General features: G+C 40.0%; 3 protein-coding genes across 6 annotated transcripts in view; 1 reads left to right on the forward strand and 2 right to left on the reverse strand.

The window, feature by feature from the left end:
- Positions 1–5,473, forward strand: part of BTAF1 (B-TFIID TATA-box binding protein associated factor 1) — a 98,458-nt gene extending 92,985 nt beyond the window's left edge. The window contains exons 35-38 of the mRNA XM_082721929.1: positions 301–512; positions 1,715–1,874; positions 2,259–2,429; positions 3,923–5,473. Of these exons, the coding sequence (XP_082578055.1) occupies positions 301–512; positions 1,715–1,874; positions 2,259–2,429; positions 3,923–4,066 (687 nt within the window). The 3' untranslated portion in view covers positions 4,067–5,473. The remainder of the gene's footprint in view (positions 1–300; positions 513–1,714; positions 1,875–2,258; positions 2,430–3,922) is intronic.
- Positions 1–24,130, reverse strand: part of FGFBP3 (fibroblast growth factor binding protein 3) — a 130,380-nt gene extending 106,250 nt beyond the window's left edge. The window contains exons 1-3 of one of the 4 annotated variants that reach the window (XR_014309267.1): positions 23,913–24,130; positions 23,048–23,162; positions 16,477–16,630 (exon numbers count right to left, since the gene is read on the reverse strand). The gene's annotated coding sequence lies outside the window, so the exon portion shown is untranslated. Of the gene's footprint in view, positions 1–11,405; positions 12,382–16,476; positions 16,631–22,557; positions 23,163–23,702; positions 23,803–23,912 lie in introns of those variants that run through there. The other 3 variants (XM_082721973.1, XR_014309268.1, XR_014309266.1) reach the window with 3 other exon arrangements.
- A 957-nt stretch (positions 24,131–25,087) lies between these two features.
- The window catches only part of CPEB3 (cytoplasmic polyadenylation element binding protein 3), a 193,781-nt gene continuing 192,245 nt past the window's right edge, over positions 25,088–26,623 (reverse strand). The window contains exon 11 of the transcript XR_014309265.1: positions 25,088–25,279. The gene's annotated coding sequence lies outside the window, so the exon portion shown is untranslated. The remainder of the gene's footprint in view (positions 25,280–26,623) is intronic.

The following is a 26,623-nucleotide window of genomic DNA, read 5'->3' on the forward strand; positions in this document are numbered from 1 at the left end:
GGAGGTCTTCATTTTCAATAAACATTTATTGAGATTCTACTGAGCCTCAGGTAACTCAGGAAAGGGGAGAGGGGCCTATCAGAGAACCTCCTGAAGAGGTGATGAGGAAATTCTAAGCCTGAACACCTCACAAACTAGTTCCAGAGGCTGCAGGCTAACAGATTACAACCCAGAGTGCCAGTCTGCTTCCCAGGTGACAGATGAGCTTAGCCTTTTCTTACCACAAGAAGTATTTGTCACAGTGAGATTGGTTGCCTCCTTTATTGGACACCTGTGTAACAGCTGATTCTGTTTTTCAAGTTGCTGTTGGACTGTGGTTTGGGAAATGGCAGCACTTCAGAGAGTGGCACAGAGTCTGTTGTGGCCCAGCACAGGATACTGATCTTCTGTCAGCTTAAAAGCATGCTTGATATAGTGGAACATGATCTTCTCAAACCTCACTTACCCTCTGTCACTTACCTGAGATTAGATGGCAGCATACCTCCTGGTCAGAGGCATTCCATTGTTTCACGGTAAGTGGCTTCTAAAACTCTTAGAAAGCAAGTTATAGTCAGTTGTTATTTACATAGAAGTTTGCCTCATGAAACATTTTCGTTGGCTAAATATCTACACATGTGTTTTGTTACGGTATGATTCAGCCCAACTAAACCCATTTTAAAATATAGAACTCCAAAAATAGAATTGATAGTTTTAGTTAAAAAAGAAAAGAAAAAGCATGGCAATATTAGGAAGGCACTCTGAAGGGCATGGAAGAAATTTAAGGCATCAACAGAAGATAGAGACAATGACTTTCCTCCTTATCTTTTTTGGGAGGTTAGGGTAGGAGGACACAAACAAGTGGCTTAGCTAAGATCTCTGACATCCCTGTGTCTCTGCTGAGAACAAATTGGAAGCTGGCCCAGGTAGAAGGCAGAATTGGTGAGTGCAGTGTTTAAGGGTTCTCTGCATTCTCTACTTGAGAAACCTTAGGGGTTTTCTAAAAGTAGGGGTTTCTTTTAAGATTTTACTTATTTATTTGTCAGAGAGAGAGAGAGAGCACATAAACAGAGGCGGAAAAAGAAGCAGGTTCCCTGCCGAGCAATGAGCCTGATGTGGAATTCAATCCCAGGACCCCGGGATCATGACCCGAGCCAAAGACAGCAGCTTAACCGACTGAGGCACCCAGGCATCCCAGGCGTTGGTTTTTTAAATGCAGATTCCTAGGTTTTGTCCCAGACCTGCTGACCATAAGAGTGAGCATTTTTTATAAGCATCTCTAAGAGATTATTAGGCACAAGTTTTAGAGACCCACAAAGAGGCTTTGCAGGTAGAAAAACCCAGGTTTGACTCCTGACTCTAGACATGTTCTGTTGGGCTTATTTATCAAAAATGGTAATATCTATAAGGACAATGATAATATCCTAATAGAGCTATTATAACAACATAATGCACACAAAGTATAAAAGCCCATCGTTTGATTCATGGTGAAAATGGAATAAATGGTAGCTTGGTAATAATGTTAGTTTTTCTTTTTCCTAGAAGCTCTTAGATGTCAGAACTTTTATCAGTATCTTCTAGGATTAGCATAATAGTAGTAACCCCCTCATCCTCTGATTTTCCTGACTGAGCTAGCCTTTCCCCCCAACTCTTCTGTATCTACATGTTAAAGGCCCAGTTTGTTACTGAAACCTTAGAAATATACTAATATATTTTTTTTTAATATCTATACTTTCAGGTTTAACAATGATCCATCCATAGATGTTCTTTTACTTACAACTCATGTTGGCGGCCTGGGGCTTAACTTAACAGGCGCTGACACTGTAGTATTTGTGGAACACGACTGGAATCCTATGCGTGATCTACAAGCCATGGACCGGGCCCATCGCATTGGGCAGGTAAAAAGTCATCACTCACAGGTGTTAACTTGTACCCTGGGAAAAATACTTACCCAAAAAAGCCAGGAAGCCTTGGTTTAAGTTTATTCTCAGAAGCTAAATGTTGTGACCTTAGGCAAGTCACCCAATCTGTGGCACCACCTCCTCATGTATTAAATAAGGTACTTGGGCTAAGGAAACTTGGACACTGTCCTTTCCTAATACTTAATTCTCTGCAAAATGATAAAATTTTAAGCTCATGAAGCCTGTTAAATAAAGAAAATCCAATCCTAATTAGGTTGTTGTTAAGTACTTGGTTCAAGTATGCAAGCCCCCTGACTTGGTGAACCTCAAAGCTTATCAGTTTATTTGTGCTACAGTTGTTTACTTCTTTTTGTCATTCAGAAACGTGTGGTTAACGTGTACCGATTGATAACCAGAGGAACATTGGAAGAGAAAATAATGGGTTTGCAGAAATTCAAGATGAACATAGCAAATACTGTTATCAGCCAAGAGAATTCTAGTTTGCAGAGTATGGGGACAGATCAACTTCTTGATCTGTTTACTCTTGATAAGGTAAAGAACTTATATAATTTGCTATATCTTTAATGTGTTCAGGGACTTCCCAGGACTGCTTGGTGAAAGTATTAAGGTAAGCAGCAAAAGGCATTCACTTTAGTATTATTGAGACAACCCTCTGAGGGATTTTTGATATCCAGATAAAACTCTTAGATTTCTCTCTTTAGTGTCCTGCCTCGAGGTTTCTTAGCCCTTTCCTACTAAAAGACAGCTATCACTGGAGTCAGCTAGATGTGGGTCTGTGTTTCTTGCCCTGCCTCCTATTAATTGATGACCTTTGGCAAATTAACTTGTCTGCTCAGAGACTTCTGTGCCCGTGGGAGGATAAAAATGCTGGTATCACTACATGGTTGTAAAGATAAAGTGAAATAGAATATGTAAGTGCTTAGAAAAGGTACCTAGTATAAATTCTCAAATAGAAGCCATTATCATTATTTTGGATGATGGAACTAAAACATCAGATAACAGTCCATAATCAAAGGATACAACATCTTAGAAATATTGGTGTAATAATGTAAAACCAGTAGGGTTGGATTTAAAGTCCTGCATAGGTTCAGAAAAATCCACTGCAAACTTAGTATAAATTATGGTGAGAAATGGCCTTAGATAATTAAATGAGCTGTAAAGAATTATAATGTCCAAATATGAGAGAGAGTAGTTCCATTGTATTGTGTGTGTGTGTTAAGTCCACATTTAGAATATTGTGTCTGGTGCTGGGTGCTGCGTTTTAAACAGTAATTAGTAAGTAAGTCCCCAAGAGATGGCCCAGTGCGGGAGGTTCTTCAGTCACATCATGTAAGTAAAGTTGAATAAGATACATGTAATCTATAAAAAAGAAGGATCAAAGAAACCTGGATTCCTGTTTTTAAATAGCTTTTATTCTCTTTGAAAGAATATTCTTATGGGTGACTTTTAAGAAGCAGAACTATGCTCAGGAGATACTTCAAGGAAGCAGAAGCCATTGCTGTAAAGGGCCTTATTGTGATATTGACAAAATTTGAATATGGACTACATAGCAGTATTAAGTTTAATTAAAATAAAATTGTTTATAAATAATTATAATTATAAATAAAAATTATAAATATATTAAGTATAAATGAGCATTATACTATGATTATGTAAGAGAACATCCTCGTTCTCAAGAATACCGGCTGATTCCTGTCTAGGGATAAAAAGACATAACATCTACAACTTAACTCTCAAATGGCTTGGGAGAAAAGCTGATTTATATATCTAATATATGTACATACACAATTAATGAGTTCTTTGTAATGTTCTTAAAATTCTTCCTAAATAAACAGGTTAAAATGATAAAACTGTTAGGACTGGGAAAATAGAATTAGGTTATGAGATCACAGATTTATGCATTGCTTGAAGTGTTTACCTGTTGAATGAGTGCAGTGTTAGAAACAAGTATGATATTTTAAAGTAGAATATTATTTCTGAAGTTCATAATTTTTCATTTTGTCTTTCTGCCAATTGTTCTTAAGGATGGCAAAGCAGAAAAAGCTGACACCTCTACTTCCGGAAAAGCAAGTATGAAATCAATTCTTGAAAACCTGAGTGATCTTTGGGATCAAGAGCAATATGATTCAGAGTACAGCCTGGAAAATTTTATGCATTCTCTCAAGTAACTATCAAATATTGTAAATGCAATTGCTGCTAGTTCAGTTACATTTCTGCTGATATTCAGCAAATTTCAAAGTTTATGGTGAACTTTTAGCTCAATGTGTAAATAGATCTGAAGAATATTCAGCATAACGCTGGTTCTTGTTTCACTGGGGGGAACAAGTTATTCTCAAATATTTGCACTGTATTAAATTTAAATGTTAATGTGAAATGGTTTAAATTTTACATGCTGAATAGCTGCAGAGCAGAGGAACCAAACCAGGTTTACATGTGCTACCATGAGGTGTTCTTACTGGGAACGAGCCTCTTATCTTTACATAGTCACTTTGTACAGGATAATATCCATGAGTACTTTAGTGTTCATGTACATTTTTTCTTTTAAATAGAACTTGTTTTTATAAATGATTAAAAATAGGGCTTTTTTTGTATAAAAGCCTTAATGAGCCATAATTTTAAGAATAATGACTGATATTGGTCACTCTTGGAACATGAAAATCTTAGACAATGAATTGAACCTGGCCCTTGGTGAAAACCTTTATATATTTAATGCAGATGCATAGTGTTTTTCAAATCTTTAACATCATTTTGTCAACTTTTAAAATATATCAACTATTCTAAATACAGGTAATGGTCTATTTAAGGCTATCATAACATCCTATTAATAGGGTGTTTTTTTAATTTATCTAATGGCTAGGATATAGCCAGATTCAGAGAACATATGTACTCAATAGGTTTCAATCATATATATATAATATATTTTTTGTAACTATGAACATATACAGTTTTCCAGAAGTAGATTTTACACTGTTTAGAATTCTAAAACCTATGGTGAAAAGACTGTTTATTGTAGTAATGCATGACTGAAGCATAAAAGGGAGAAATAATTCCTTTATATACACAACATACATAAATACACATATCTATATGCACAGACATACCTATCCTGCATCCTGTAGGGTGCTTGGTATTGGCACTAAAATCATGTAGTTATACTGGGCAGCAATAATAATTGGGCATGAAGCTGATTAGTGTTAGAAAAGTGAGCTCAATGGTGAGGGTGGGTATATGTATATAGATATGCATGTATGTGTATGTATATAATTTTATAAATTTCACACATAAATTAATACATGCCTGTGTGCATATTTATGTATGGGATATATTTGTATATACATGTACAGGTAATAAACATCCCCAGGGTTTGTGGCTGGCCATACACATAGGCATCGGTTTAAAAACCATCAGACCTCAACTGTAAAGTAACAACTTTTTTGTTTAAAATCATTAAAGTTATACTGTTCTGCAGCATTTAGACATGGACATTTGTCACATTTCAGTAGCTTTGACAACCATACTGTAACATTAAACCTAGCATTCCACAGAGAATAAAAAGTAAGATTGAAACTGTAAAACATATGCAACTGTGTGTTATTTGTAGGAAATACCACTAGAAAAAGCAAAAGCCTAAAATTATTCAGATATAAGGGTTCTAAAAAAGCTTAACACTTTTTTTTTACTAAGTAGTTATTTCTTCACCGTTTAATTCTTTTTTTTTTTTTTTAAAGATTTTATTTATTTATTTGTCAGAGAGAGAGCGAGCACAGGCAGGCAGAGTCAGAGGGAGAAGCAGGCTCCCTGCAGAGCAAGGAGCCCGATGTGGGACTCGATCCCATGAAGCCAGGATGATGACCTGAGCCAAAGGCAGCTGCTTAACCAACTGAGCCACCCAGGCGTCCCTTCTTCACCGTTTAGTATTTATATTCAGATTGTAGAAGACCAAAAGGAAACTCTTATCTAGAACATCCATCGTAATATCACTGAATAGCTGAATGGGTATACCTGAGTTAAATCTTTATTTGCCCTTAACATAAGCCAGCTAATTAACATACCTCATAATGTCTGATGTTTTCTAAGAATATGTAGGTGACAGTATATAATTAAATAGGAAGGGGGGGGAGAAGAATTCACAAAAGTTAAAGGTCTTTTTCCAATTTGAAAGGTTAGATATTTAGGTAGTTTAAATTCTCAGAGAGTAAAATATTTCTAGTAGCAAGCATAGACAGGAAAATGATTGCCTCTCAATGGAAAAAGACGGGTTGGAGGTCAGGGGAAGACTTAGTGTGACTATAACATTAAAAAAATAACCTTTTGAATTGTATAAAATTAAATCACTCATTCCAGCTTTCCAAATTAAACAGGTAAGAACTAAGTGTTCTCAGTTAATTGACCCATTTAGAGTCACAGCAGTATAGCTTAGGAATAAAGGATACATAGGGAAAACTGAACTGAGGAGTATATAATATTATAGTTAATTCTGTGGATGTGATAAGGATATGGTAGTTAACTTTTTAAAAAAGTGTGCATGTGGGATACAAAACAAGCATCAGAAAATGCTGATAATATTTTTAGCTGAGTAATAGGTTCATGGATAGTCATTGTACTAGTTCCCTTGTAGGTGTTTTTGACTTTTTGAAATTTTCCATAATAATCAGTAGTATTTTCTATAGGAAAATCTTAAATTTTTTAGCATTGAAGAAACATTAAAATTTTGGGTTCTGGGTATAAATTTTGTTACATATATATCCACAAACATGTCTCCAAAACCTATTCTAGTCTCAATAAGAGCTTATTATAATGGTAACAAGGGTAAAAGTCTCTCATGTGGGGACCAATTGAACCAGTATGATATAGCCTTATTCCTTCTGGTTGGTTATATAAGCTTATTCAAAAGTAAACACTTTTAATAACACTCTATCAACTATATAAAATAGAGGCAAAAGTGGGGTAACTATAAGAGTGTAATAGAAATTAGAAATATTTAATCCCAATACAATCTTGTACCTCCTGATTAAAGGTAGACCTCAGTTTCTCAGAATACATACTGGCTCTGGTGGAATCTAAAATGAAATTGATTGTAGAAACATCTATTATCAAATATCAGAGTACTCATTGTGAATCTATAAAGCAAAAACTTGAGTTTTGCCACTTAACAGAAAATGTTTGCTATTCACACAAATCAGTGTCAGTCATCATCTCTAAGGTGACAAAAATTGCCTCCTACTTCAAGACAGAATTCCTGCCAGTGTGTGGTAGATTCCCTCAAATGAGTGAAGTGAAGTTCTATTGAAGAATGTAGGGGCTGAGATCCTATATAGGGACAAGAAACTTGATTTCAGGCTTTAGCAGAAAATGGAGCTATAACTTGATTCCCTTTATAAAGCCTCATAGAGCTCATGTATTCAAATAGGACTTGCATAATTTGTCCATCACCCCAGAAAAAGTCTCGAGAAATCAGAGTCCTAGGCTTGTACCATGGGTAAATTTATGGGTTTATGCTAAGTGTTTACTGTAGGAACCACAAATCAAGAAAACAATTCTGGAACCCTAGCAGAAACAAATACAACAGTTTCAGATTAAGGTCCCATTAGACTACCATGGGGGAAAGATTCTAAAATAGAAGCTTACACAGACAGTCTACAGGAGGCAGTGAACTACTGGGAAGAAAAGTCAGTAGATGCAAATAGAAGATTTAATCTATTACAAATAGAATAATCTGAGTTTTAAAATCTGTTCACCTTTCTCCTTTACTGCCTCTAAGATTCCCATCATCTCAACTCTCTTGAACTGTTGTTTCCTAGCTGGTCTTCCCTGCTTGCCAAATCCTCCAGTAGCTTCCTCTAACACACTGAATGTGAACTCCTTATCATGGTCTACAGGGCTTACAGGTTCTGGCCCTGGCCTCTCTGATTTTCTCTAAATCATATGCCTCCATATTTCCCCCACTCAAGTCAATCTGTCCCCAACATAAAACCAGATGTGTTTCCATATTGGTTGGGTTCTTGCACAACAGTGGTGTGATGGGAAGATATAGAAGGCTAAAAAGGGAGGAAATCTGGGAGAGAAGAAGGATTAGGAAATCAGGAATTGTCTTTTAATCATTAAATTTGGGATTTCTGTTACATACAAGGTAGAAATGATGAGCAGAGTCTAGATTATAGCAGGCTACAGGAATTTAGAGCTCAAAAGGTCAAGACTAGAAACAAATTTGGAAGATAATATTTGAAGGTGTAAGACTGAAAAAGATCTGGGAGTTATTTACATAATGAAATACTATACAGCAGGGAAAAATCAATGTGTAAGAAAACATGGATAAATTTCTAAAATGAGGGTGAATGATAAAATGTATAGTTTGCATCCATTTATATAAAGACAAAAAACAGGCAAAAATGAAACACTGGGAAAATACAAAATTGCCTATATGGCTATCTCACATTTGAAAAATAGAAAATTAAATGGCAGTCATCTGAGTATCATTTTTTCATCATTTTCTACTCTGTGCCAAGCAATGGGAGAAGCTCAAAGACCACTGAGGAGGGAGGATTCCAAGGTCAACAGGTGGTACAGTACATTAATTTCAAAAAAAGTACCCTTCAAGGCAAATGGTATTACTTGTAATAAGAGTATCTCATACTGATGTGATCCAGTTAACCTATTATAACAACTCCAGATTGATACACACCTCAAAATCCAAGATGCAAAAATGGACAAAACTACAAAAAAGTTTGGACCACTCAAAGATAACGGTGAGAGATCTTAACACACCTCCTTCAGTAGAACAAGCAGAGCGGATATAGATAAGTCACAAACATGACTTAGTGGACATATGTAGAAAGAGGTACCCAACAACTCCAGAATACATTTTTTGGAAGCTTCTGTGGAATATTTGCCAAACTGACCATATGCAGAACCATAATGCAAGTCCTAGGCAAATTTCAGGAAATAATTATATTGTGTCTGCTTCTTCCAAGAGAGTATAGTATTGGCATAAGGATAGATCAAAGATATACTTAAGGCCCTACCCAGTGCTGTAAGGCCATTAAAAAAAAACATGATGATGATTATATACATTATATAAAATTCCAGAGACTCTACCCCCCCCCAAAAAAAAAACCACTAGAAGTAAAGGAGTTTAGCAAGTTCGTAGGATACAAAATCAATATACAAAAAGTTGTATGTCTATATACTAGCAATAAAAAATTAGAAATGGAAAATTTTAAACACACTTTATATAATAGCACCAAATCCCATGAAATAGGTATAACTCTTATAAAATCTGTTTTTAAAAAAAAATCTGCTGAAAACTGCAAAATGCTGATGAAAGAAACCAAAAAGACCTTGAAAAATGTAATGGCTTGAAAATTCAGTATTAAATTTTCAGTTCTTCTCCCCAGACTAAACTATAGACAACAAAGTAGTTCCAATCAAAATTCCATCAGGGCATTTTGTAGAAGTCAATAAACAAATTCTAAAATTCATATGGAAAGGCAAAAGAACCAGAGTAACAAAAAAAAAAAAAAAAAAAACTATGAAAAGCTATAGTTGGAAGACCTATATATATATAGATAGACCTATATATATAGATATATATATATATATATAGATAGACCTATATATATATATCTATATTAGTTAGATTTTAAAGTTTATAAACAGGATAGTAATCAAGAGTGTAGTATTGGCATCAAAGATAGATTGATGGGACAGAATTGATTACCTACAAATATACTCACACTTTATATAGTCCATTGATTTTTCTATAAATGTGCCAGAGCAATAATAAAATAGAGAAAGGATAATCTTTTCAAAATGTGGGTATTCATGCTTAAAAAAAAAAAAAACTCAACAGCCCCAGACATACCTTATACCTCATGCAAGATTTAATTCAGAATTAATCATGGATATGCATGATAAAGTTTTGGAAGAAACAATTTCTATAATGTTGCATTGGGCAAAAGATTTCTTAGGATACCAAAAAATCCATAGAGGAAAAAAATATAAATCATACTTTTTAAGAAAAATAAAACTTCCATGATTTGAAACATACTTTAGAAAGAATGAAGGAGCCAGGGAGAAAATATTTCCAAATCACATCTGATAAAAGGCTTGTATCCTGAAGATATCAAGAATATTATAATGAACTCCCAAACCTCAGTAAGTAAACAACCCAAGGTTTTTGTTGTTGTTTTTAAGTAACCTCTGCACCCAGCATGGGCCTCAAACTCACAACCCCAGGATAAAGAGTTGGCATGCTCTTCTAACTGAGCCAGCTCCTAAACAACCCAGTTAAAAAACAAAGATTTGAACAGGCACATCACCAAAGATGATCTCAGGAAGCCAAATAAGCAGGTGAAAAGATGTGTCAGTGTAGTGGTATATCACCACCATTACGTACATATGAGAATAATTCAATAATGTAAAAACTGACAATATAAACTGTTAACAAAGACGCAAAGCAGCTGGAACTTTCATACAGTGCTATGTAGTGTGCAAAATGATACAGCCACTTTGTAACAGTCTGGCAGTTTCTTACTGAGTTCAATATACACTTGGCAGATGTCCCACCAATCCCATTCTTCAGAATTTACCCAAATGTAATAAAAACATGCTCATATAAAAACTTGTACACAGATGTTTATAATAACATTACTTATAAAAGATGTAAAGAATACAAAAAAAAAATCCAAATACTCATTAACTGACTGAAAAACAGAATATGGTATATTCTTACAATGGAGTATTTGGCCACAAAAATTAATAAAGTACCAATTCATGCTACAACATTGATGAATCTTGAAAACACGCTAAGTGAAATAAGTCACAGAAGACCACATATTCCATGATTCCATTCAGATGAAACATCCATAACAGAAATCTACAGAGATGAAAACTAACGATTGCTTAAGGCTGAGAGTGTGGTATAGGGTGGTACAGGGTAGTAGTGGGTGATGGGTGATTTGAGGTGATGAAAATGGTCTAAAATTGGCTGTAGTGATGGTTGCATATGTCTGAAGACATAAAACCCAGTGAATTACACAGTTGAACATGGGTGAATTGTATAGTATGTGACTTATATCTCAGTAATTGTCATTTAAAAAGTTTCTAGGGAAACCCAAAGGCAAGGGGAAGACAAAAACAAGGCATAGAGGAACTTGAAGGCTGCAACACCCACAACTACAGCAAACATTAGAACCTAATGCAGATAAAGTCTTATGCTAAAGGCCCACTGATCATTCATGTCCAACTTGCAACAAAAATTTACAAAACATGCTAAGGCAAAGACACGAAATGAAGAGACAAAGCAAGCAACACTACTCGACACCTATGGCAAAGATTTTGGAATTACCAGAAATTCAGAATAACTGATTAACATGCCATGGGCTTTAATGGAACATACAAACAACATGGAAGATAGATGAGTAATGACCAAGAAACTGAAACCTAAGACAGAATTAAAAGTAAATGCTAAAAATCAAAGCACTATAACAAATGAAAGTACCTAAATACCTTTGATGGGCTCATCAACAGACTTGACACTGAGTCAGCTGAACTTGAAGATACGTCAAAAGAAACTTCACAAACTGAAATCGAGAAAGGGGGAAAAAAAGAATGAAAAAGATGGGACGTCTGGGTGGCTCAGTTGGTTAAGCATCTGCCTTTGGCTCGGGTCATGATTTCAGGATCTTGGGACACAGCTCCACATTAGGCTCCCCGCTCAGTGTGGAGCCTGCTTCTCCCTCCATCTGCTGTTTCCCGCTACTTATGCTCTCTCTCTCTCTGACAAATAAAAATAAAATCTTTTTTTTTATTGTGTTATGTTAGTCACCATAGAATACATCATTAGTTTTTGATGTAGTGTTATGTGATTCACTGTTTGCATATAACACCCAGTGCTCCACACAATCCGTGTCCTCAATATCCGGCACCAGGCTCACCCATCCTCCCAGCCCCTCCCTTCTAAAACTCTCCTGTTTGTTCCCCAGAGTCCACAGTCTCTCGTGGTTCGTCTTCCACTCTGCTCTTCCCCCCCACCTTCATTTTTCCTTTCTAATGTCCTCCATGCTATTCCTTGTGTCTTTAAAAAAGAAAAAGACAATATCCAAGAACCGAGGGACAATTACAGTGTACCATATGCATAATGGAATATCAAAAGAGAAGCAAAAGAAAGATTTTAGAGTAAAAATGACTGAGAGGGTTTTAAAATTAGTGTCAGGAAGCTCAGAGAACAGCAAGCAGAATAAATACCCAAATATACACCTAGGTGTATCATACTTAAACTGCAGAAAGTCAAAGACAACAAATTTTGAAAGAAGCCAGAGGAGGAATACTCCTTACCTATAAAGGAACGATGATAAAGATTTATCAGACTTTTCTTCACAAACCAGGCAAACAAGAAAAGAGTGGAGTGAAATCTTCAGTGGTGAAAGTAAAAACCCCACCAACCTAAAAGTCTGTGTAGAGCAAATTATCCTTTAGAAATAAAGGCGAGAGAAAATGAAGGAGGGGGCGCCTGGGTGGGTGCCTAGGTGGCTCAGTGGGTTAAAGCCTCTGCCTTTGGCTCAGGTCATGATCTCAGGGCCCTGGGATCGAGCTCCTCATTGGGCTCTCTGCTCAGCGGGGAGCCTGCTTCCCTTCCTCTCTCTCTGCCTGCCTCTTTGCCTATTTGTGATCTCTGTTTGTCAAATAAATAATAAAATTTAAAAAAATTCTTCAGGGAGAAGGAAAATGGTAAAAGTCAGAAACTCTGATCTGCATAAAGGGAAAACATGAAAGGGAATAAATGAAGATAAAATAACACCTTTAACTTTTTTTGTGGTTAACTGATCTAATAGAGAACTGTTCAAAATAATACTATTAATACAAAAACCAATTCAAAGGGCTATATGCTCCCCCATGTTTACTGCAGTATTATTTACAACAGCCAAACTATGGAAGTAGCCCAAGTGTCCATCAACAGATGAATGGATAAAGAAGATGTGGGGTGGGGCGCCTGGGTGGCTCAGTGGGTTGAGCTGCTGCCTTCGGCTTAGGTCATGGTCTCCGGGTCCTGGGATCGAGTCCCGCATCGGGCTCTCTGCTCAGCGGGGAGCCTGCTTCCCTCTCTCTCTCTCTGCCTGCCTCTCCATCTACTTGTGTTTTCTCTCTGTCAATAAATAAAAATTTTTAAAAAAATCTTAAAAAAAAAAAGATGTGGTGTGTATAAATAATAGAATATGATTCAGCCATAAAAGAATAAAATTTGCCATTTGCAATGACTTGAATGGAGCCAGAGACTATAATGCTAAGTGAAATAAGTCAGAAAAAGACAAGTAACATACGATATCACTCATAAGTGGAATTTAAGGAAAAAAAAAAAACTAAAGGGGGGACAAAAAGACAAACCAAGAAACAGACTCTACCTAGAGAGAACAAATTGATGATTACCAGAGGGGGGCTGGGTGGCAGGATGGGTGAAACGGGTGACAGGGATTAAGGAGGGCCCTTGTGCACTGCTGGTGGGAAGTAAAATGGTGCCACCACTATGGAAAACAGTATGGTGCTCCCTCAAAAACTGGGAATGTAATTGCTATACAACCCAGCAGGTCTAAGTATCCAATAGAATTGAAAGCAGGATCTTGAAGAGATATTTGCCACACCTATTTTCATAGCAGCATTATCCACTACACCCAAGAGGTAGAAGCAATCAAAGTGCATCAGTGAATAAATGGATAAAGAAAATGTGGTACAGACCAACAGTGAAATATTACCTTTAAAAAGGCAGGAAATTCTGACATAGGTTACAATGTGGATGAACCTTTGAGGATATTAGGCTAACAAATAATCTAGTCATAAAAAGACAAACACACTTTATGATTCCATTTAAATGAAGTATCTAGAGTAGTTAGAGTAAGTAAATTCATAGAAACAAAAAGAATGATAGTTGCCAGGGCCTGAGGAGGAGGAAGTAGGGAGTTGTTTTTTAATGGGTATAGAGTTTCAGTTTTGCAGGATTAAAGAAGTTCTGGAGATTCATTGTACAACAATAAATATACTTAACACTATTGAGCTGTCTACTTAGGAATGGTTAAGATGGTAAATTTTGTGTTATGTGGCTTTAACAATTAAAAATTCAAAAAATTTTAAAGTAAAAAGATGAAGGGATGTCTGCATGGTTCAGATGTCTGCGTGGTTGGTTGAGTGTCCAACTCTTGGTTTCAGTTCAGGTCATGATCTCATGGGTCATGAGATCCCCACGTTGGGGCTCCACACTCAGGGGGGAGTCTGCTTGAAGACTCTCTCCCTCTACCCCTCTCCCCACTGGCACTCTTTTTCTCTAAAACAGTATTTTTTTAAAAAAGTAAGAGATGACGATATACCGTGCTAACATAAATCAAAAGAAAGTTGCAGGGTAGTGAGAGGTGGTGCTGGAGGCTGGATGCAGGGGTGGGAAGGCTGGACTCTTGGGTCTGAGGGAGGAGGGGCAGGGAAACAGGACTCCTGGGCTGAATGAGGACCAAATTTGGAATTCACTCTCAGGTTTAGATGGTATAAGACCTGGAGACTTGGGTTCTTGACAGGGAGTAAGGAGCATCTTTCAACTGACATGATTATAAAAATTTTTTTTTCAAAGATAAAAAATGGGGCGCCTGGGTGGCTCAGTGGGTTAAGCCGCTGCCTTCAGCTCAGGTCATGATCTCAGAGTCCTGGGATCGAGTCCCGCATCGGGCTCTCTGCTCAGCGGAGAGCCTGCTTCCTCCTCTCTCTCTCTCTCTGCCTGCCTCTCCATCTACTTGTGATTTCTCTCTGTCAAATAAATAAATAAAATCTTTAAAAAAAAAAAAAGATAAAAAATGAAGTTTCTAGGGTACCTGAGTGGCTCACATGGTTAAGCATCTGCTTTTAGCTCCAATCATGATCTCAGGGTCCTGGGATCCAGCCCTGCATCTAGCTCCCTGCTCAGCTTCTCCCTCTCCCTCTGCCTCTCCTCACCACTCACCACTCATGCTCTCTGACAAAGGAATAAATAAAATCTTAAAAAAAAAAAAAAAAAAACTACTCCAAAGCCACTCACCGGAATCACCACTGTCAACAACAACAACAAAAGAAAGCTGTATAGTTATATTAATTTTAGACAAAGCAGATCTCAGAACAAGGAAAATTATCAGAGATAAAAAAGGGGCATTACATAATGATAAAAGGATCAGTTCTCCAAGAAGACATAACAGTCCCCAAGATATATGTGCTAACAACACAGCATCCAAATATGTGAGGCAAAAACTGATCGAACTGCAGGAGAAATAGACAAATCCACTATCATACTTGGAGGCATCAGTATATCTTTAGTGGTAATTGACAGATCCAGCGCACAAAAAAGGATATAGTGGTGGGGCGCCTGGCTGGGTCAGTCAGTAGAGCATGGGATTCTTGATCTCGGGTTTTCCAATGTTGGGTGTAGAGATTACTTAAAAATAAAATCTTTAAAGAAAAAAAAAAGGATATAGAAGAACAGAACAGGAGCACCTGGGTGGCTCAGTCATTAAGTGTCTGCCCTCAGCTCAGGTCATGATCCCGAGGTCCTGAGATTGAGCCCCACATTGCGCTCCCTGCTCAACAGGAAGCCTGCTTCTCCCTCTGCCCCTCCCCGTGCTTGAGTTCCCTCTCTCACAGTGTCTCTGTCAAATAAATAAAATCTTAAAAAAAAAAAATAGAACAGAAGAATACCCAACAGCAGAATATACATAATTCTCAAGCTGACATGGAACACTGACCAAGATAGGCCACATCTGGGCCATCAATCACTCCTCATAAACTCAAAAGAACAGAAATCATCCAAAGTATGCTCTCAGACCACAGATTAAACTGGAAATTAAATATGCATAAAAATGCTGAAAAATCCCAAAATATTTGGAGATTAACAACATATTGATTGATGGAGAGGGAGGGAGAGGGGCAGAGGAAGAGGGAAAGAGAATCCCAAGCAGGCTATATGCCCAGCACATGTGGGGCCGGATCCTACAAGCTGGGATCATGATCTGAGCCAAAATCAAGTCAGATGCTCAATTGACTGAGCCACCCAGGTGCCCCGAGATGTTTAAGTAATTTCTATACCCAATGGGACTTAAATTCATGACCCCGAGATTCGGGGTCACGTGCTCTACTTGACAGAGCCAGCAAGGCATCCCAAAGAACACAATTTTAAGTAACATGGGTCAAAGAAGAAATCTCAAGAAAAATTAAAATAATTTTGAATTAAATGAAAATACAACATCAATTTGTGGGATAAAATGAAAAGCACATAGAGGGGAAATGTATAGCATTGAATGTGTACATTACAAATGAAGAAAGATTTCAAATCAAAACCCTAAGCTTCCACTTCAGTGAACTATAGAAAAAAAAGAGTAATATTAAAAAAAATAAAGAATAATATAAACCTAATGCAAGCAGAAAAATAAAAGTTTGAGTAAAAAAATCAATGACATTAAAAACAGGAAAGTGATAGAGGAAAAAAAAATCAATGAAACCAAAAATGTTGGTCTTCAAAAAGATATTTAATAAAATTGTTAAAACTCTGTCTAGCTAGAAAAAAAAAAAAAAAAGAGGGGCGCCTTGGTGGCTCAGTGGGTTAAAGCATCTGCCTTCGGCTCGGGTAGTGATCTCAGGTCCTGGGATCGAGCCCCGCGTCGGGCTCTCTGCTCAGCGGGGAGCCTGCTTCTCCCCCTCTGCCTGTCTTCCTCTCTGCCTACTTGTGGTCTCTGTTAAATAAATAAACAAACAAAATCTTAAAAAAAAAAAAAAAGAAAGAAAAAATAGAAAATAATTATACTATTAGAACTGAAGGGGAAACAGTAGAGGCCACCACTACTGAGCCCATGGACATTAAAAGGATAATAAAGGATTGTGTACAACTCTTTCCACACAAATTTGATAATTTACATGAAACAGATCAATTGTTTGAAAAGTATAATCCACCAAAACTCACACAAGGAGAAATACATACTCTGAATAGCCACATATATATTAAAGAAATTGAATCAGTCATTAATAATTTTCCAAAATAGAAAGCACCAGACCCAGATGGTTTCACTCATGAATTCTACCAAGCACTGAAGAAAAAAATAATACTGATCCTCTACAATGTCTTTTATTTATTTATCTATTTTTTTAAAAGATTTTATTTATTTATTTGACAGAGAGAGATCTTAAGTAGGCAGAGAGGCAGGCAGAGAGAGAGAGAGGAGGAAGCAGGCTCCCTGCTGAGCAGAGAGCCTGATGCGGGACTCGATCCCAGGACCCTGAGATCATGACATGAGCCGAAGGCAGCGGCTTAACCCACTGAGCCACCCAGGCACCCTACAATGTCTTTTAGAAAATAAAAGGAGAATGAACACATCCCAACTCATTCTATGTGGAGAGCACTATGTTCATAGCAGACCAGATGAAGATATTACAAGAAAGGAGGTGCACCTGGGTGGCTCTGTTAAGCCTCCAACTCTTGATTTTAGCTCAGATCATGATCTCAGGGTCATGAGATCAAGCCCCAAGATAAAGGCCCACATGGGGCTCAGCCCAGAGTCTGCTTATTCAGCTCTCTGCTCCTTCCCCACCCCACGCCATCTCTAATAAAATCTTTAAAAAAGTATTCCAAGAAAGGAAAACTACAGATCAGTATCTCTCATGAACACAGATGCAAAAATCCTCAAAATATTAGCAAATTGCATCTATTATACATATATATATCTCCCATATATATATATATATATAAATATATATTTATATATAAATATAAATATTTATAAATATAATATAAATAAATATAAATATAATATATTATATATAATATATATATTCTGCTGTTGGGTATTCTTCTGTTCTATTTTTTTTTTAAGATTTTATTTATTTGACAGAGACACTGAGAGGGAACTCAAATATAAATATTTATATTTATAAATAAATATAAATATAATATAAATATTTAAAAATAAATATATATTTATATTTATATATATAAATATAGAACTCGGCTTCTTAGAATCATGAAATTGATCTCTTAGAATTAATGAAAAATTTCTTGAATAAACAGAAAAGGAACATAAGATATCTGCAATACCAGCTTAGCTATCAGGAGGAAATAGAAAGGCTGTCTGGGAGGGAAAGCACACCTGAACGGTTTTTGGAAACATGGGGCCAAGAGGCTTCAACATCTGAAGGCCGCCCAACAAGTCATCCATAGATATATATATTATATATATATAATCCCACTTGGTCATAATTATACACTATGACCAAGTGGGATTTATTGCAGGCATAAAAGGCTGATTCAGCATTCAAAAATCAATTAATATAATCCATTACGTCAATAAGCTAAAAAGAAAAATCATATGACTAATAGATGAACAAAAACATCTGACAAATCCCAACACCCATTCATTATAAAAACCAGCAAACTAGGAATAGAGGGGGAACTTCAACTTGATAAAGAACAGCTACAAAAAACCTACAGCTAACATCATACTTAACACTAATGACTAGATATCCTAGTTTTCCCCCTAAAACTGGAAACAAGGCAAGGATATCTTGCCTCTCACCACTCTTTCCTAGTCAGTGTTATACTGGAAGTCTCGCTAATATAGTAAGAAAAGCACAGAAGAACCCATGGATTACGAAGGAAGATAAACAGTCTTCATTGGCGGATGACATAGGGTTGTCTGTAGACACTTCCAAAGACTGAGACAAAAAACTCTCCTGGAGATGATTATAGGAGGGTTTTTTATACCAGCTGTTAGCACCCCCAAAATGAAATGCTTAGGGATACATCTAAACAGTAGGTATAGGGGCACCTGGGTCGGTTGGGCGTCTGCCTTCAGCTCTGGTCACGATCTCAGAGTTATACGACTGAGCCCCTTGTTGGGCTCCATGCTCAGTGCAGAGCCAGCTTGGGATTGTTTCTCTTCCCCCTGCCCTTGATTGCACACATGTGTGCACACACACACTTCTCTCTAAAATAAATCTTTTAAAAATACAGGCATCTGATAAAAAGTCTAATGAGAAAATGGGCAAAAAGATTTCACTGAAGAGGAAATGGAGATGACAAATATGCATGTGCACATGAAGAGATAGATGTTCAACATTATTAACCACTAGGGAAATGCAAATTAAAACCACAGTGGTTTTACTGCACACCTAACACAATGGCTCAACTAAAAAGTAGTGATAAAACCAAATGCCAGAGAAGATGCAGATTAACTGGATCATTTACACATGTTGGTCGATACGTAAAAAAGTACACCCCTCTAGAAAACAGTTTGGTAGTTTCCTTAAAAACTAAATATGAGCGGCACCTGGGTGGCTCAGTCAGTTAAGCATCTGCCTTCCGCTCGGGTCATGACCTTGGGATACTGGGATGGAGTCCCGCATCAGGCCACCTCCTCAGTGGGGAGCCTGCTTCTCCCTCTGCCTCTCCCCTAATGCTATCAAATAAATAAAATTATAAAAAAAGATACAAAAGTTCCTTCCTTTAAAAAAATAAATCAAAATAAATTTTAAAAAATAAACACTAAACACAAAACTGCCATATTACCTTGCAATTATACTCCTGGATTATCCCAGAGAAGCTGAACACACATTCACATAAAAACCTGTACACGAATGTTAGTAGCTTCATTTGTAATAGCCCCCAAAGCTAGAGACAAGCCAGATGTTCTTCAACAAGTAAATGGTTAGACAAGTTATGGTACATTAATACCAGGTGGGATAGTACTCGGCAATCAAAAGGAACCAACTATTGATACATACAACAACCGAGATGAATCTGTAGAAAATTATGCTGATTGAAAGAAGCCAACCAGGGGCGCCTGGGTGGCTCAGTGGGTTAAGCCGCTGCCTTCGGCTCAGGTCATGATCTCAGGGTCCTGGGATCGAGTCCCGCATCGGGCTCTCTGCTCAGCAGGGAGCCTGCTTCCTCCTCTCTCTCTGCCTGCCTCTCCATCTACTTGTGATCTCTCTCTGTCAAATAAATAAATAAAATCTTAAAAAAAAAAAAAAAAAAGAAAGAAGCCAACCAGGTTATGTATCATATGTTTTCATTTACATACCATTCCTGAAATACAGCCCTAGAGCTAGGGAACAGGCTAGTCATTGCCAGGGCTTAAGGGGGAGTGGGACGAGTGGGTGCCGCATGAGTGCTATTCCTTGCGGTAATGGAAATGTTCTTTGTAGCAATGTCAGGATTCTGGTTCTGATATTTAATGTAGTTTTGCAAGACGTTAAGGGAAACTGGGTAAAGAATACATGGGATCTCTGCCATTTCTTCACTCTTAGAATCTGAAGCTACAAGTATTTCAAAATAAAGTTTGAAGGTTAAAAAAAAATAAATCGAATTGGAAAAAAAAAACCCAACTCTTTGGAAGTAGGGCCAATAGATCTTGGACAATAAGGCTTTTTTTTTTTTTTTTTTTTTTTTTTTTTATAATAAGGCAGCTGGCACATGCACTGTGAAAGTAACCGGCTTTCAGTGTTTCATGTTCAACCATCCAGTACAGAGATTCATGGATGGGTGTTTGTTTTTTTATACTTCTCTACATATCCCCACAAATTGACTGAATAAAATCAAATCAAACTCTCCCAGATGTTGGTAGGTTTAAGGAAGGGCAGAAAAGAGCCTGGAGAGGAGAAGGGGGAGACTGGGAGCAGGGAAAATGAGGTTTGGGGGATTGGGAAAGCAGGCCAGTCCGGAGGAGCAGCTAGCAGAAATGACCAGTGGAAATCACATCTAGTTATTCAGGAGTATCAAAGTGGATTATAGGGAGGTTGCCTGCAAAGAATTCCATGTTGTCCACACATCAGCTTTTACCTTTCACAGAGCCTTTTTTTTTTTTTAAACTTTATTTATTTGACAGAGTGTGGGAGACACAAGCAGGTAGAACAGCAGAGGGAGAGGGAGAAGTAGGCTCCCCACTGAGCAGGGAGCCCAATGTGGGGCTCAATTCCAGGACCCTGGGATCATGACCTGAGCCGAAGGCAATTGCTTAACTAACTGAGCCACCCAGGTACCCCTACAGAGCCATTAAAAAAAAAAAATAAAAACATTCCATTGAACACAAAAGTGCACAGCTTGCAACATACAGCTCCGTGAATTCTCAAACTGAACACACCTGTGTATTCAACACCCAGATCAAGAAAGTCAACAGCACCCCAAAAGTCGCCATCATGCCCCTTTTCAGTAACTCCTGCACCCATTTATATGGATGGAGTCCTGTGTGATGTACCTCTTTGTGTCTGGCTTATTTGGATCACCGTTAACTTTGTGAGATCCTTCCGTAATGTTGCACAAACTTGTGGGTCTTCTCCCACTGTCAGACAGGATTCCATTTGTGGATCTACCATAACTTCCATTCTAGTGTTGTAGGACATGTGGACAGCTTCCAGTCTGCGGCTATCTGAGTAATGCTATGATCATTTTTGTACATGTCCTTGGGAGCAGGCCACATAGTTCTGGGGGCATATGAATGAAAAAACCCAAATCATAGGATAATTACACATTGGGCCCCTGTGAAACAGATTTCTAGAATGGCTGTGCCACTATCCGTTTCTACCAGGATTTATCTAGAGCCTTCCTAACGCTTGGTATTTTCATTTTTATTCATTCTCATGGGTAAGGATTGGAATTATGTTTTGTTTTGTAAAAGACTTATTTATTTTCGAGATGGGGGGAAGGGCAGAGGGAGAGGGAGAGAGCATCCTAAGCAGACTCCCTGCTGAGCAAGGATCCTGACTCCAGGCTCCATCTCCTAACCCTGAAATCACAACCTGAGCTGAAACCAAGACCTTAATGGACTGTACCCCTAGGTGCCCCAGTTGTGTTTTGGTTTTAATGATGAGTAATGAAACTGAAAGCTGAGGCCATGCACCCAAGACAGCTTCTCATACAGGGACCAAACCCTGAGAGCTAGTCCCCCATTCACCAGTCTCATGGGTTTTGGCAGCACTGAAGGTGACAAGCTGGAAGGTTTCCAATATACTTAACAATTCAGCTCAAGCCATATTATTATTATTTTTTTAAGATTTTTTCTTTATTTTTCTGACAGAGATCACAAGTAGGCAGAGAGGCAGGCAGAGAGAGAGGAGGAAGCAGGCTCCCTGCAGAGCAGAGAGCCCGATGTGGGGCTCGATCCCAGGGCCCTGGGATCATGACCTGAGCCGAAGGCAGAGGCTTAACCCACTGAGCCACCCAGGTGCCCCTCAAGCCATATTATTATTATTATTATTATTATTATTATTATTATTATTGAGGTATAAGTAACATGCTATACTGGTCAGGTGTTGGTCTGTATTGTCACAGGGTCGCCACAGTGAGTCTCTTTACCCTCTGTCCCCTTAGGAAGTCAAGGCAATATTCCCGACAACGTTCCCCGGGCTGTGTGTGACTTCCTCGCGACTTATTTCATAGCTGCAAGTTTGTCCTTTTTAATCCCCTTCAGCCATGTCGTGTCTCCCCTCACCCCCCACTTCCGTCCAGTGACCACCAGTCGGTCCTCCCCATCTGGGAGTCTGGGTTTTGTTTTGCTCCGTGTTTTAGAGTCCACAGGTAAGTGAAATTACAGTTCACACCAACTAAACCAAAGATTTGACCAGTAACAACGAAGAAGAAAATGACAAGCCTTGGGCTGCCCCTGGCGGGGCCGGAAGGAAATGCTGAGGTGGGTGGGTGCGCCCGCGGGCACAAGCCAAGGCCTCTTTCCCGGAACCCCGCAAAGCCCAAAGGCAGCCCACGTCCCACTAGATGGCGGCACGGATAAAGGCTAACTTGCAGTTATCCGTGCTAGTGAGAGCTTCGTTCCAGCCGTTCATCTGTGGGGGCCCCCCTGGGCCCCCAGAGTTGATGGGGAGAGGATTTCCAACCGAAGGCGCTGGAGATTCAGGAGATGCCGAAAGCAGCTTGGTCGGAGCCTCCCTTCTGCGACTGAGGCCGGAACCCCCGGAGCAAGGCTGCGGGCTCCGGCCACGGGGAGCGCACGCGCACCCGCGTAAACCAACTTCATCACCAACCTGCTCACTTCTTCTCCTGAAAACCCACCGTCTCTCCTAAAGAAACCATCTGAAGCTCTGTTCTCCCCTCTCGCTTTCTCCCATGAGGTTAGGTGCTAAACCCCACCCTGAACTCACTCACGCACAGGAACTACCCGGGGCACGGAATATGCTCATCCACACGCAGGAGACTAAGCTCTGCCTCCCCTCCCGCTAATCTGTCTTTTGCCCGTTAATTCGAAGGATCCTCATCACTGGCACCTAAAAGGGTAGAAGAAAGGGTTTTCTCAGCAGCCCCGCGAACAGCAGTGGGACCCGTCAGCCGGGCACCCTCCCCGCCTCCCGGCGCACGGCCCTGTAACGCACAGCCGGTCCAGCTAAACTAGGATGTTGAAAGGGCCGGAGGGACCCGAACCCCATTTCAAAGCCGAGTGTTGGTCCGCGTTTGCGGGTGAGGAGTCCCCGCCCTCGGCGGCACTCAGGCCTGTCCCCTGTCCCGCACATCTGCTCCGCGGAGTTCCTATGGAGCAAGGGTGCTGCTTGGGGCGCCTGCAGACCTAGGCGCGCACCAGGCCCGGCCTCTCGACCTCTGCCCCTGGAGGGGACAGGCTCCTGCTCCCAGAGGCGCCGATCACTCCCCCCAGGCTACCTCCACGCCCAGAGTTAGGGCAGCACAACGCTTTTTGCCAGGGACAAATGGGGGTCCCAAGTCAGCCCAGCATTCTGAAAGTAGGATTCCGTTTGGGGCTTAGCGTAGAACGGTCTATTTTTAGATAAAGCCGAAGTAAAAGGAACTTGAACCTGAACATCCCTCCGCGCATTTTGGAGGCGGCTGCACGAGGGGTCCAGAGCTCCAAACGTCACGCGCGGCCCGACGGCTGGGCTCCGACTCCGGCCTCTCGCGTCGGCGCCGGGCTGTGCGGCGCCCCCCGGGCGCGCAGGCGGAGCCGGGCCGCCCGAGCCGCCCCTCCGGAAGCAGGGGGTGCGGCGGTCCCGCCGGGGTCAGCTTACCTGCGGGGCTGGGCAAGGAGCGAACGGGGGCCTCCTCGGGGGCGGGGCGGCCGTGGGTCCCGGATCCGGGCACGGGCTGCAGGTCGGGGTCCCGGGCAGAAGCTCGGGGGTGGGAGCCGGCCTGCGGGAGCCCGCGACGACGGAGCGTGTGCGCAACCGGGCGCCCCTAGGCCGCGGCCGGAGCTGGACTCCAGGAAGCCTGCGGGCGCCGCTAGCCGCCCCCATCCCCTCCCGGAGCCGAGCACCCTGTATCGCTATCTGCCCCCCCCCCCCGAGGGTGGGGCGGCGGGCGGGTCGCGGCTGGGCCGAGAGCTGCGCCGCCGCGGGTCCCCGCCAGCCCCCGGCGCCCACTCACGGCCCTGGGACTCGGTGGGAGGCCCGGGAGCTTGAAAACACCCGCGCCCGACCCCACCCCAAACCCGTGAAACTAATCTCTGGCGTGGGCCGCCCGCACCTGCAGTTCGTAAAAGCTCTCCATGGGATTCTTTCCTGCAGCGACCAGTGATCCATTTTCTAAAAGGATTAAACTCAGCGCCCAGGAGAGAGCATCTAGCGCGTCCAAAGTCCATACGGGATTTTTAAGACCCATTTTCTGAAATGATCAGAGAGAGTCCAGGGTAAAAAGTAAAAAGAAAGGGGCATACTTATATTTTCATTGACTTTCTTGGTTTTGATTTGGAAAATTGGTTTCAAGTACTGGCATAAAAACCTAACTGCCCCACTACAAACCTTGCATTGAACACACATGCACCGTGTCAACAAATGCCTTACTTTTTCAAATATACCTGTGCTTCTTTGTTTTTAAAGTTTTTATTTATGTATTTAAGAGCGAGAGACAAAGATAGCGAGAGAGAGGAGAGGGAGAAGCAGACTCCCCGCTGAGTAGGGAGCCCCATGCGGGACTTGATGGTAGGACCCTGCGATCAGGACCCTAGCTGAAGACAGACTGTTAATCAGTGGAGCCACCCAGGCGTCCCTATACTTGTGATTTAAAAAAAAAAAAAAAAAAGTGGTGTCAGAGAAAAGGTGAATTTTGCTGTATTTAATCTGCCATCATGTGTCCCCCCGCCCCTCCAAAAAGGCAAATCAAGCAAATCTGAACGTGCAAATGTTCCCAGATGCAATCCGTATACTCCGAGCTATTCCTTAGCAAATGCAAAGGATGACAAGTGTCAGTACTTCATACAACTATATTTAATAAGTTGTTATTACAGAAAAAAAGGAAGTCCAAACTACAAAGTTTAAGCAGTTGTAAGCAATAGCTGCATTGAGCTCCATGGGTAGTCACAGTACTGCAGTTCCATACAAGCAATATTAGTCCAAGCCCCAGAGGCGGAAGCTGAGTCAGGGTTACTAGCAAAAACAATCTAAGAGAACAGGTAATAAAAGATACAATACATTTAAAATTAGTTGTTAGTTGAAAAACAAATACAGAGATCTTAGCTGTGAACACTCTAAAAGTTATGTCCATTATTTTGACAGCAAAAATACAAATACCTAATACTTTATACCCCAACAGAACTATATCCAGAAAAGAGAGAGAGAAGTTTTCCTGTATTAGCACCCGAGTTTTCTACTTGTTGCCATTAACTTGCGTCATACAAATTTAAACATCCCCAAATCCCATATCCACTTCTTGACCCATTTTGGGGTATAAAGTCAACAGCGTTAATTATAAAATACTCTGTGGTAAAATGGAACACTATTGCAGCTGAGATAGAGAAGTTTGGTTATTATTTAAAAAAAAAAACCAAAATGTTAGCTGACATACCATACAAACTGGTGAAAAAGCAACAATCCATACAAATAAGCCAGTTTTAACAAAAAGATACTTTTTTTTTTCACTAATCTGTGACTAATCTTTCACTCAAACCTTGCAAGTAGAGATGTCACAATACTCAAATATTTAGGTAGGAGCTTTACCCAGTTAAATGCCATTTTGTTGCTAATATAATAGATAAAATGAAAACTAGCAGTTACTTGCTAATTGCATAAATGCAGTACACTCTGCATTAGCCCATGCCTCACTAACAAGCTATAAAACACAAGAAATAGGCAGAAATCTAAGCATAATCTTTATACCACTAAGCAAGAATTTTCCAATTTCTTTTCTTCTGTTCCTAATCACTTATTTGTAGTTAATGTAAAATTCCAACCAGTAGTACCCAATTTGAGTTAAAATTTTACATCACGACTTGATCTAATCTATATATTATTTACAAAACTGAATACATAGAGCATACCCAAGAGCCAACTCTGGACACGTTTCTCCGCGTTATTGATAACCTTGCCTCCAAGACCACGGAGCTGGAAGGGGACCATCAAGGACGAGGAGAAACACACCATCCTTCTAGAGCAAGTCATTGAATGTTCTGTTTACGCAACACCAGTTCTGCAGTCCTAGGTACTTTGTTTTCATTTTAGGTGCCGTTACAGGGACGCGCTGCCCTAACGGCACAGCTTCAAGGTGAGGTGAGTGTTGGAAAAGAAGCAGGAGGGCGGACAGATCATGCTCGGAATGGCCAGATGTTGCCACAAGGAGGGACAAACAAGGGGCACCGTAACGGGGTGGAGGAAGACAAAGTCTGAGACTGTCCATATACAGTGGTGACGTCTGAGCGTGCTTCCTCGGCCGCCACCCACGCCAGCGGGAGGGAAGGCAGGAGGGACACTGCAATCCAAGTCACTACACAGAAGGTGGCGTCCCCCTG

The sequence above is a fragment of the Mustela nivalis genome (assembly GCF_964662115.1).
Source record: "Mustela nivalis genome assembly, chromosome: 2".
Classification (NCBI taxonomy): Eukaryota; Metazoa; Chordata; class Mammalia; order Carnivora; family Mustelidae; genus Mustela; species Mustela nivalis.